Raw genomic sequence first — 13,230 nt, 5'->3', positions numbered from 1 at the left:
TGGGCCTTCTTCAAAAAACTAAGCCCAAGCCTGACCTGTTTGGGCTGGGCCATGGGCTACCCGCCGTTCCATTGCCCAGCCACACACACACAAATTGGGCTAGCCTGGGCCAGCTTTTCAGAGCCCGGCCCAGCCAACTGGTTCACTATTAGATCCCGTCTCCAATAAATTGTTTTGTTCCAATGCCGGTTGGACATCGGGTCGGGTCACGACCCATGTTCCCAATCTCATCAGGACTTTGTCCATTCGCACCCAGTTGGGATTTTCAGACATGGGATCACTCATTTTACTTGCAAAGAAAAGGAAAAAGAAGAGGGCCGTTTCTGCAAATTGGACAAGCCGCTGCCTCACGCATGTATCCGACCGAATGCCACGCCAGTGATGTCTTTCGGAAGACCTGAAATAGGAGAATGAAGATGAATAGCGTTCCTTCTCTCTTCTATTGCTAGGCGTAGTACAATTCAAAAGCTACAAGCGTGACTCGTTCTCTCTCTCTCTCTCTCTCTTTCGCATGGCTTCTACGCAGCTCAATCTGTGGGGTACCCTTCATCCAAGGTTCCTGCCAAAGGGTGGTAATCCTACCAAAACCCCATTTCCTCTGAGTCCATCATCGGTGGAAAGGTCGCCTGCCCATTTGGTCTTGAGAGCTCGCAGGAAGGATGAAGATGCATCCCTTACTTCCAATGCCAACAAACAGCAGAAGGAAACGAAGGGAGTGGTTGAAGAGGAAGAGATGGAGGAAGTTGAGGAGGACCTTCCGTGGATACAGGAGAAAGCAGCGAACCTCGTGGAGTTCACCGGAACGGTGACTCAGGCGATTCCGGGCCCGAGAGTTGGGCAGAGCTCGCTCCCGTGGTTTCTGGCCGTGCCCTTGGCCTACGTCAGCGTCTCCTTGGTCGTCGCCGTCGTGAAGACGGTGAAGAGATTCACTTCTCCGAAGGCGGAGAAGCGTAGGCTTGTGAGTCTCCCTTTCTGGCCTTTTTCTTAACAAGGAATTGATGGGAGGTACTTCATTTCTGAATAGCAATTTATTCTTGTTCTTATGTTGGGCATCCTTTTCTTTCTTTTTTTCTTCTTCTTGGAATTTGTTGCTTTCTGCTATTTGCAATGGTAGGCTGGGTGGTGTTTTTTGCTTCTGTTGTGAGATTTCTGTGTTATCCAATTATACATTTTACGATTAGTGATCTTTTCTGTAACGAAATAACAAAAGAAATGACGAGAAAAATGTCGGATATCAAGTACCAATGCAATGGTAGGTTTAGATGATTGAGGTCCATAATGCATATAGGATTCTTATAGGTTCTCTCAGATGTGAAAAAATTTGGTTTCCATAATAGTCCATGATGATACTATCAGATCTTGGTCTTTGAACTGGGTATAAGTTTTAACACCTCGTGCAATTTCAACCTCTTTTGCAAGTGAGTGTGATTGGTACTACATTTCACATGGAACTCAGCCGAGTTCGAATTGTTTCATCTTGTCCAGAGAACTTGATTTTGATTGGCACTATTTCATGTCAATTTGACGCGCACAAGATTTATTCTAGGCATTTCACTTGAATGGTGTGGAAGGGCCTTCTATTTAGTATCAAGAACGGTCACTGTTTGTTGTGGTTTATCAATACTTTTAACTTTTAAACCCAGATGTACACCTGATTTTTCTTATGTTCTTTTGTAGGTAAACAAGAACGCTATGTTATGCAAATCAATTGATGAATATTTTGTCAAGGGAAGGAATAAACTGCAACATTCAGCTTTAAAGGACCTAATGAAAAAGGTAAATTTTGTAGGATTTTGGGATCATTTCATTCCCCATCTTTTTAGCTAGGCTACTGAGAGTGAGATTTCACCGTATGTATGTGTACATGAATATATCCGTGCAGCTTGTATTCTGTTTTCTACATTTATTTCATTCTCCATTATAGTTGACTGTGAAATCGTGAGGAATGCAAAGGAAGGGAGAATGGTGCTATACCATATCTCTTAACACTTGACCATTTATGTCTAATACTAGCCTTTGGGTAAGGATTAATCAATTATAGCCGTTTCATAGTTCATACACAAAATCACAAACACCTACTGATTATTGTAAGTTTTGCAATTGTTCCGCTAGTACCTTTCTAACACTGATTTCATATTAATGCTGTGGATAGCGCTATTAAAGTTCAATCTTGGGAAGGCCTATTCACGTGAGGTGGATTGCCATGATACTGAAATGGTTCCTGAGCCTTGAGTTGCTAGTTTTCTTAAGTGGATATGTCTTGGGAACGGTTCCATCGAAAGGGGATAGTGCTTCTCTTAGAACCATCCATCAAATGAACATGCATGTGCATCGGTAGCAACTGTAGAGCCAGTTATGGTGAATGAGTTAACCTGACATGTTTCAATTAGGAGATGTGTTAGACTTGTATCTGTCCATGGCTTGGGTTTTGGTTGCAAGTGCTTAGTATGGTGTTCGGACTATGTGGCCTTAATGTTCAATTGATTTTGGCTAGATCATTGTTAGTTAATTTCTCTCATGGTGACCTGTTGTTTTAGGAATTCATCATCTGCTGTCTGTTTATTATGCTAGGCAATTTGTTGGAATAGGATTGACCGAGAGTTTCCTGGTGCTAAGCTGATGGTTTTAGCCCTTTATGAGTCAAACTTGTATTTTTGGAAATTGAATTTTGAAAAGAAAAACTTGGTGTATCTTTATTCATATTTATAATAAGTTTGCAGAAATGGATTATTTGAATTGTTCATTGGCGTATCCATATCTTTTGATGAATGATGTGAAATTTGTGTGTTGCATGTGGTGTGTATTTTTCTGTGATCTGCTCCTCGCATGAATTCCCTCCCCCCCCCTAACACGCTTCTTTAGGCTGATCTTACTGCAGTTGATGTGAGTTTTTTCTTACTTTGTGGGAAGTTATTTCTTTGTTTTCTTATGCAATTTATAGTCTTATTGGAAGAATCTTATTGTATATGCTGCAATAGAGTCGTGATTCTTGAAGTGTAGACATTGTTTTTGTTGCCCAAGTACCGCAATCACAATGAATATATTTATGAGCAGAATTTTATTTTAAAAATTAGCTTCATATCCTTATACACAAGACTAAGACAACAAAGTGAGGAAAAAGGCGATGGATGATGTACTTGCTCCTCAATATAACTCTGGTTCAAGTTAGAGATGTGAACTGTTAAAATATGTATTTTGGTGTATATATATACTTATACATATATATATATATATATACATATATATATATATACATACACATGTATATGTATATGAATACATATATTTTATGTATATATAATATTATATTTTTATTTTTCTTATTTTAGAATGTATTTTTTTAGGTTTTTTGTCCTTTTATTTCTGGTTAAGGGCATAATGGTCATTTGACCATTATAGCTCCCAACGGCTATAATGGGCTTCTCTCTCTCTCTCTCTTGTTTTGTGTATAAATATGGGACCTATTGTCCCTTGTATTTTATGCATTTTAAGTGCATTTCAATATTATTAAAATGATTTATTTTTAATTGTTTATATGTCCTCTTGTTGACCCTTAGCGGCTCTTATGCTTATGCCCATTTGTGGCTTGTGTTTGTGCCTCTTGTGAGGTGTGTGGGCCCATATCCTACTTCATTACATGGTATTAGAGCCTTGGGCTCTTGATTCTTGTGGACAAAGTGCTCGTGTGGGTGTGGGCGTGAGCTCATGGATCGTGTGATCGTAAGTTCGTGGTGTTCAAAGGAGCTTTGTTATCCACTACTCTTTCTTCCTCTACCTTGTTTTTTTGTTCATCATCATGGAGGAGAACCATGAGACAATTACCACCATTCTCGTAAAGCTAAATGACACCAATTATATGATGTGGGCTTATATTGTTAATAGGGGTGTCAACGAGTTTGGTTTACTCGAACCTGACTTGGACCAAACCCTATAGGGTCCAGGTATGGTGATAAATAATAAGACCTGATTAAGACTCGGGTCCGGACTCGAAGGTTCGATCAATACATGGATTTGGGCATAGTTTGTGAAATTTTATACCAGACCCGGGCCCGAACCGAGTTTCGATTAAGATTCACAAATTTTCAATGTAAAAATGATAAAAAAATATTTTTTTACCGAGTATGGTCCGGGTCTGGTTCATGTAGTTCTTATCGGGTTCGGGTACGATTTCTCTTATAGTGGGACTCGATTAAACCGAAGTTTGGACCCGATACCATACCCGAAAATTGGGCCCAAGTTTGGTTCTACTTGGGTCCGAACCAAACCCGACCCATTGACATTGTAATATTTTGTATTTTTTCATGATTTTAAAGTCAAAAAATATAATTTTTAAATTATATATTAATATAAAATTGATAAAATCGTGGGAAAATACCTAGAATAGAGGTCATGTCAGTTGGGTCTGGGCATGGCCCAAAGTCCACTGACCAAATTGAGTTAAGTATAATTTGAGAAATTTTCAGTTTTTAACCTTTAAATTCGAGCAAAATTCAGGTTAAATTCAGGCGAAATTCGAAAGCAAAATCCGTGTATGACCACCATTAGATTCACTTCGGAATGTAGATCACGTAGGCGACCTGTTTTTTCCAAAATCAGATTACGGTTGACCCAAAAAATGCATTTTTCAAAAACGACCGGCCTCTATTTTGGAACTTTTTCTAGATTGTATCGGACTGAATCCACTCCATTTGATCCAAGTTAGTATGGATCTAGACCTAGTCCAGGATCCATATTAACTGGGACTTGATCCAGGTCGAGATTCATATAGATTTGGATCTTGGATCCAAATCTGGATCCGAATTTAAATAGAGTGCGAATGAGGTAGAGTTCATAAGAGCCTTCCGGAAGGGTGCGTCACCCCCCGGAATATTCTTTGAGAATATAAGATAATAATAAAAATAAAAATTTTAAAAGGATAAAATTATGTAGATGAGAGTGTCGAGTTCTACACATAGTAGAACTCTACTCTCATAAAGGATCATCTAGAGGGGACATCACCCCCTCTCTAGAAGACCTTAAGAAAATATAAAATATGGCCTAGAGAGCTCTCTCTCTAGAACTCATGTTCTAGAGAGAGAGTGTGATAGAGAGAGAGAGAGAGTTGAGAAAAGGAAAATCGTGAGAGGGAAAAGAAAGAAAGGAGAGAGAAAGGAAAGAAAAAGAAAAAGAAAAAGAAAGAGAAAAGAAAGAGAAAAGAAAGAGAAGAGGGAAAAGAGAAGAAGAAAGGAAAGAAGAAAAAAATACATTCAAGCGTCCATCAATTTTTCTAGTTTTTTTCTGATCTACGATTCAAGGTATGAGTTTCTCTCTCAATTTGCACGGGAAGGAATATGTATAAACTAATTTGGGCATAGGTTTAGAGGGGGAAAAAGGAGAAAATCTGATTTCAAAAGCGATATATGTATACATATCTATACATATATATATTTAATGCTTTTATGATTGTCTATTTTCCCTTGTGTATCTAATCTGAAAAATATGCATGTCAATGTTATAAAGCATGCATCTAAATACATATCAATTTTCTTGATCTTGCATCTGAATATGCATGTAGTTCAGGTTATCGATTTTTCCTGCTTATGCATACTGAATATATATATATATATATATATATATATTCAGTTTTGTCGATTTCCCTGTTCCTACACTCTGAATATATACACATATATTTCAGGTTTGACGAGTTTTCCTGCTCGTGCCTCTGAATATATATCTATGTATATATATTTCAGGTTGGTCGATTCTTATAAATCAGAATATATTTTGTAATTCAGATTTGTCGATCATGCATCTAAATATATTTTGTGGTTCAGATTTGTTGAATTCCTTTTTCTCATGCATACTGCATATATATGCTATATTCGGGTCAATTTTGTTGAGTTTTCATGTTCACGCAATCTGAATATACATGTATATATATATTCCAGGTTATCGAGTTTCATGCTTATAAAATCTGAATATTTATTCATGTATATATATTTCAGATCTGTCTATTTCCTTGTTCATGCATCTAAATATACATGCCTGGTTCAGATTTGTCTATTGTTCATGCATCTGAATATATATTTGTTATTTTCAGACGTATAGAGTTTTATACTCATGCATCTGAACATATATTTGTTGTTTTTAGACTTATGGAGTTTTAGTACTCATGCATACCACATATATACATGTTTATATTTGCAGCCAGCATGCTGTACATGCTAGGACATGTTTATTTTTGGTTTGGCCGACCCATTTACATGATTTTGATCATGTACATAGATCAGCCAGCATGCTATACATGTTGGTATATGCTTATTTTTGGTCTGTCTGACCCATGTACATGATTTTGATCATGTACATGGATCAACCAACAAGCTGTATACATGTTTGTACAGGTCTGACCGACCTATGTACATGATTTTGGTCATGTACATGGATTAGCCATACAACTGTTACATGTTTACTTTGGTCTGGCGACCCATGTATATGATTATGATCATGTACATGGATTAGTCTAGCTGACTGCATACATGTTTATTCAATATGATCGACCCATGTACATCTTGCTAATCATGTACATGGATCAAACCAACTGCGGTTTATGTGTGCATTCTTGTCTGGCCGACCCATGTACATGATTCAGACCAATTGTGATTTGTTTACCTTTTAAGTGGTCGATACATGTACATGATTCTGGAGTCATGTACATGAATCTGATCATGTACATGAATCTGACTAGTAGTAGTAAATTTACTGCAAAGTCGATTGTGTACATAAAAATTGAGTATGTACATAAATCTGGTTGGCACTTGAATTTTTTTTGCATAGTCAATTTGCGTACATGAAGATGGTTATGTACATGTTTGTGATTGAAATATGTATTTTCTGAGCTAATACATAAATCTGATCCTATATTGATTAGTTTGCAATTGTGCACATCATACGCGTGAATCTGAAAATAATTTGATGTTTACATGACTATGATCATTTGCATGTTTGGTTGATTATATGCATGAGATTGATCATGATTTGTGTGGTCTGTGAGCATCGTATTCACATGCTTATGTACTTGGCTTAATGTGCATTCATTTTTGGGTTTTAAATGTGTATTGTGAACATGTTTGAAAACTGTGTATGTTGTATGTTCACTGAAATTTTGCAATTTGCATAAATCACTTTTGAGATATGGTAGTGGTCAGATGTGAACCACTGTGGGCCGTGTAGGCCAGGAACATGTGCTGCTCCAAATGTTGTTGATTTTATTTATGCATTGCAAAATCTATTTCTGGAAATTTATTGGTTATCCAAATTTAATTACACTGTTAAATTGTGAGGGTCAGAGCCTGAGATTTGTTTTTGCATGTTGATTTGTAAAGCGGTTCTTGTGTAAAAAACTTAAAATTTATTTGAAATGATAAAAGAGACCAAACAATGTAATTAATCTCTTCCTTAATGTCCCTTCTACAGTGGGAGAATCTTGGATGACGGTTATGAGGTATCGTGAGGATATTAAAACTTCGTATGTGATTGTGCCCCAGAACCCGATATGGTGGTTTACCTCCCGACCATGGTTTTAGGAAGATTTCAACCACTTTTCCTTTGGGTGTTGTTGTTGACTCAACTGTAGTTATATTTGTATACCAAGAAAAGTGTGGATGTTGATTTTCCTGATGCCCCAACATTAGATGTTGATTTCTAATATTCCGATGGATGATGTTGATTCTTGATATTTGTCGAGGAACACGTGTGGAACCTAGTAATAAAATACAAGTTGTGTGTTAAGATACGACTGAGAACCTAACGTGAACTTCGAGAATTGTGCCCGTTTTGAGTATCCGCGGGTTTAAGGAAAAGTTAAAATTAAATTTATGTGCATTTAATAGGGACATGCATGCAAAAGCAACTCTGATAAATAACTTAATAAGTTATTATGCAGGTGCATTGAATCATGAATATTTTACTCTTCAACATTAGTTTATGCATTTATGCATATTTGGTTTTGCATGATATTTGGTTGAATGCTTGAATAGTAAAATAATTGTGGTAAGTTATTGCTTGTGATTCCTCTGAAATTTATGCATGAATTTGTTTATGATATTTCCTTTACTATTTGGATTTTTAGAGGAATTTGTACGAGGACTTCATTTTTTACCCTTTTTCTTAAAACTGTTTTATAGGTACATATGCTCAGTGATGTCTTGGACTGGCGGGAGACTGCGAAACTTGTGACTGGTGTTTGAGTTCTGACAGAATATCATGGATTTTGATATAGTCGATTTTTGTGTTCTTAGACCTTTTAACTCTTTTGATAATTTAATAAAGTTTGATTTATTACTTCAACTTGATTCGATACATGGAATGGTGTATGGTTTGGTATATTAAATCTGTGATGTGTCCCGGATCCTTGGGAGAGTTTCCGTAATTGTTAAAAAAAAAATAAATTCAACTATTTTTACGAGGGTCAGTTGGGGTCGTTATAGACACCTCTAATTGTGAAAAACCATATTTAGAGCAAATGGCTATTGGTATTGGTTGATGGCTCTGAAAAAGAGCCAAAATTTGTTCTCACCAAGAATGGCAACAAAAAAGAGGTTGCACTTTAAGGAGAAGATATGAACAAAGCCATTGTCGATTATGAGAAGTGATGGAAAGAATGAAAGATTCTAAAATCATGGCATGACTCATCCATAGTATGAACATCAAAAAGTGTGTTTAAGCTTGGCGAAGTTTGACTATGCAAGTTATACATGAAAATACCTTCAAGATATATATTCCTTAAAAGATATTGCACATGTATGCAATGCTCAAAATAAAATAAAGACTATTACCCAAGGGGATATGACCATACGTAAATATTATAATGTTTTATCCCTCTTTTGGGATGAACTAGCCCTACTTGAGCCCAATTGGCATTGTCCCATGGACATAGAGCTCCGTGAAAATCAAGTAAAGGCAAAGCATTTCTATCAATTTATTAATGATCTTAGACTCTAATTTGAGGGTACTAAGTCCGTTATCCTCCATAGATGTGGTGTTCCCTCTAATGTTGAGACTTTTGAAGAACTAACTATGGAGGAAAATAGGCTAAAAAATCATACCTCCAAAGATAGGATTCTGTGTTAGCCATGTCTAGGCTCGAAAAACATACAGGAACCTATGAGCCTCCTCATTTTGGAAGATCTTTCAATGATTATGAGACTAAGAAGAAGATAATTTGTCATTTTTGCAACAAACTCGGACACATCAAACCCTTTTGCCCAACAAGGAAAAAAGAAAAGAAATGAGAAGGAAAGTGGCGTTTGTAGGTCCCTCATTTGAAAAAAATGAGATTAACGAAGGCTCCAAAAGCATTGGATTAATGTTTCTTTCTCAATTAATGGAGGCTTTATAACCACTCTTCAAGAATCAATCATCTTCACTCTCCGATGCCGAGGTATCCACATGCGTGGATCTTGGTAAGTCTTTTTTGATTCTTGATTTCGATGCTTCTTTTCATATGACTTCTAATGTAACGACCTCAACTTATCCTCGTGAAAAATGATTTTTTTTAAATAATTGCTGAAACTAAACCCAATGATCCGGAGTCTCACAAATTTAATAATTACCAAACCACAAGAGATAGTGCATTGAATCAATTGAATGAATAATCAATTTTATTAACCAATATAATAAATGTCATAAAAGCATAAATAAATAAATAAATAGTCTATAACATAGAGTTACTCTGTCAAGAACATCAGAATATGGCATACAAACTCGCAGGCTCCATGTAGCAGTCACCCCATCACTGAGCTCTCGGTCCTGAAAAACATTTTGAAATAAGGGTAAGAACCAGAGTTCTTTGTACAAAGTCCTCTAAAAATCCAAACAGAAAAGAAAAAGCATAAACCAAATTCATGCATAAATTCAGAGGAATATAATAACAACAATTTTATAATCAATTTACCATTCAAGGATTTAAAACAAGTACCATGCAATAACAATTTTCATGTGAGACAGTAAGTATGAATGCATGAACTAATGCAGAACAATAAAGATCCATGATTCAATACACATGCATGAATAACTTATTAAGTTATTATCAAAGTTTCTTTTGTATGCATGTCTCTTTTAAATGCACACAATTTTAGTTTCACTTTTTATTAAATTCGTGGATACTAAAAAAGGGTACAACAATTCTCGAAGTCTAAGTTAGGTTCCCAGTTGTAGCTTAACACACAATTTGTAATTTATTACTGGGTTTCACACTTGTTCTTCAACCGATATCTTGAATTAACACCATCGATCGACACATTAGAAATCAACATCTAATGCCGGAACATTAGGAAAATTAACATCTATTGACGTCACTTTCTTGGTATACTAATAACACCACCACCCCTAGGCAAAGTGGATGAAATCTCTCTAAAACCGTAGTCGGGAGGTGAACCACCATATCGGGTTTAGGGGCACAATTGCACACAGAGTTTTAGTATCCTCACATTTTTTCCAAAACTTTCATCCAAGATACCCACACTGTGGAAGGCCATCTAGGAAGAAATTAATTACATTGTTTGTCTTTTTAAACAAATTCTAGTTCTTAGCACAAGAACCATTTTGCAAATCAACATACAAAATAAACTCGGGCCCTCGTCCGTCATATTTTAACAATGTAATTAAATTGAAAAACCAATAATTTCAGAATAAATTTTGTTGTATAAAAATAAATTTTGGAGCAACATATGCTCCTAGCTCACATGGCCTGCAATGATTCACAATTGACCACATAAGCATCCCAAGTGATATATGCATCTCATGCAAAATTCTTAGCGAACATGCACACACTTGATCCAAACATGTCCACAATGCACATTCCATTGCACACAACAAGAATATACATATAAAACAATTTGCATACGCGTGCGAAATATTCCATCACACACAACAAGAATGTACATATAAAACAATTTGCATACGCATGCGAACAAATGCTTGCAACATTCATTAACATGGTCCAATTTATGCATAAACTCTTAAACATGCACATGATCCTATTCATGCGAACATCAAAATGAATTTCTAATTTTTCAATGTGTATGACATGAGCACTCACAACATGATAATTGAATGGATAATATATTCAACATAGGTACCTTGCAATCCATACCAATCAAATCTGAACATAACTACATTGTTTAGAAAAACATAACATACCGAACATTGCCAATCCGATCAAAATCCATGTGCCACACACCATGGAAATCTAATCAGATTGCACAATAGTCGAGAAGGGGCAATCCGGTCCAAATTTTTACCGGATCGAGCACCAACCAACAGGCCCTACCTATGTCGCATTATATGCGCAGCAGCATGCTGCCGCTGGGCAGTGACATGCTGTTGACAATATGTTACTGCTACAGAAATATGCGGCAACATGCTGTGGACAGCGGACAGTGTTGCACAAAAATGTGCATCACTACCATGCCCTACAACAATCTACATTAACACATAAGTACAACATATTTTTCAGCATTTATGACAGTTCATATGGCAACATCGAGAACAGTTTAATATTCAGCCAACATGACATCATAAAAAGTATTCCAACATAGTGTTAGACAGCAGTCCACAAACACAACATCAAAACTGTTTTGATGCCAATCCACATGGCAGCATCAAACAGTTATGATATCAACCATATCATTGATGAAAAAGGACATCAACAGTCTGCTCATAGCCCTCACAGAGGTCAGTTTTATGAACTCAGGCTGTCAGGCAATAACAACAGTAATTTAGGAAATCAGCTCTAATGACAAGTATAAACAGATTTCTTTTTCTTTTTCTTTATCAACAGTCAACTGATTCACCTATATACAAAATTTTGAACAGTCCTCGTACAGGGAGAGTTCAGGTGGTCAAATTAGATTAGATTTCCTAAAACCAGATCTGATGAGAAACACACATTAATGACAGTCGGGCAAACATCATATTTAATATAATCTGATTAAATCTAATATCAGCCAAAGATATGACCAAAAAGAATAAGTTCTACAACGGTCCACGGATGTAGGTAGCATATCAAATCTGATTATCAGCTAATGTTATGACAAAAAGGACGCGTTCAATAACAGTGCATAAACAGTTTGGTAACTCGTAAAAAAAACAGGATTCCAGTGGTCAATGTGTCGACATCAAAAATAGTTTTGACATACATAACGGCATAAAAAACAGTTTTGATATCAAACAGTTTTGATAGCATCAAAACAGCTTTAATGTCAAACCATAATAATGCCGGGAATTAAATTTGATATTCGTCATAACAGAAATCAGATTTTGTTTTTAATAGCCAATGATTTCAGCATATATATATATATATATATATATGTCTTGAAGGCAAATTTAATCATAGTCTTGTGGTAGGTCTTAAACAACATACTAGGGCCCTGCGGCAGGTCTGGTTTGGATCAAATCTGATCCCAAACTATAACCATCTATATTTCTATCAAGAATCTCGATGGATCATCCAAATTCATGGTCTATCTATCTATCTATCTATCTATCTATATATATATTCAGCATGCTTTGCTAAGAAGAAGAAATCAACTGGTTAGACATAGGTTTATACATGCTTGTTGAGAATAGGTGGTTTTTGGTTAAGTTCTCCTATATTAGAGGTTTTCTGAAATATTATTTTCATAAGGACTTAGATGTAATTTTTCTGTTTTGCCTCTCTCTATTTAATATAGAGAGAAGCCCTAATCTCAATTAACGAATTCTATTGTGCAGCCGTCTCTCTCTCTCTCTCCCTCTCTCTCTCTCTACACTCACAGGTGGCTGTACAACCCCATCTCATTCTACATGGTATCAGAGCATTCGATCGTGGGAGCGTGATTTTCATCAAAAGGTTTTTATTTTTCATCAACGAGGAGCAACAACCCTACGCCTTTTTAAATCAGGTTCGGTGGGGTTGACTGGGGAAGATCTGATCACAGATCTGGGATGTTACCCAGATCTGTCGTCAGATCTAAGGAGAAGATCCACTGCGACCGAGTGTTGCCGAGACTTGTTTCTACTATGACGTGATATTTTTTTTTCGTGAGTTGTCGAGGTGTGTTCCTGCTGTTACAAATTTTTTTGTGTTGCCGTGATTGCTGAGTTCTTGTCGAGGTGTGTTCCTGCTGTTTGGGAGCAGCAGAAATTATTTTTTTTGTGTTGCCGCCTATGCTGATTGCATGTTATCAGAATTCTGCCGTGAATTCAACTTCC

At 36.4% G+C, this 13,230-nt stretch overlaps 1 protein-coding gene across 1 annotated transcript in view; it reads left to right on the top strand.

Moving 5' to 3' along the window:
* The first annotated feature begins 294 nt into the window (after positions 1 to 294).
* Positions 295 to 13,230, top strand: part of LOC149835714 (uncharacterized) — a 62,086-nt gene continuing 49,150 nt past the window's right edge. Inside the window, exons 1-2 of the mRNA XM_090008701.1 lie at positions 295 to 958; positions 1,678 to 1,776. Coding sequence (XP_089864827.1) covers positions 512 to 958; positions 1,678 to 1,776 — 546 coding nt within the window. The 5' untranslated portion in view covers positions 295 to 511. The remainder of the gene's footprint in view (positions 959 to 1,677; positions 1,777 to 13,230) is intronic.

The sequence above is a fragment of the Nuphar pumila genome, chromosome 6 (assembly GCF_984573655.1).
Source record: "Nuphar pumila chromosome 6, dmNupPumi1.hap1.1, whole genome shotgun sequence".
Classification (NCBI taxonomy): Eukaryota; Viridiplantae; Streptophyta; class Magnoliopsida; order Nymphaeales; family Nymphaeaceae; genus Nuphar; species Nuphar pumila.
Note: the sequence above shows the minus strand (reverse complement) of the source record. Positions and strands in the feature narration are given on the sequence as shown.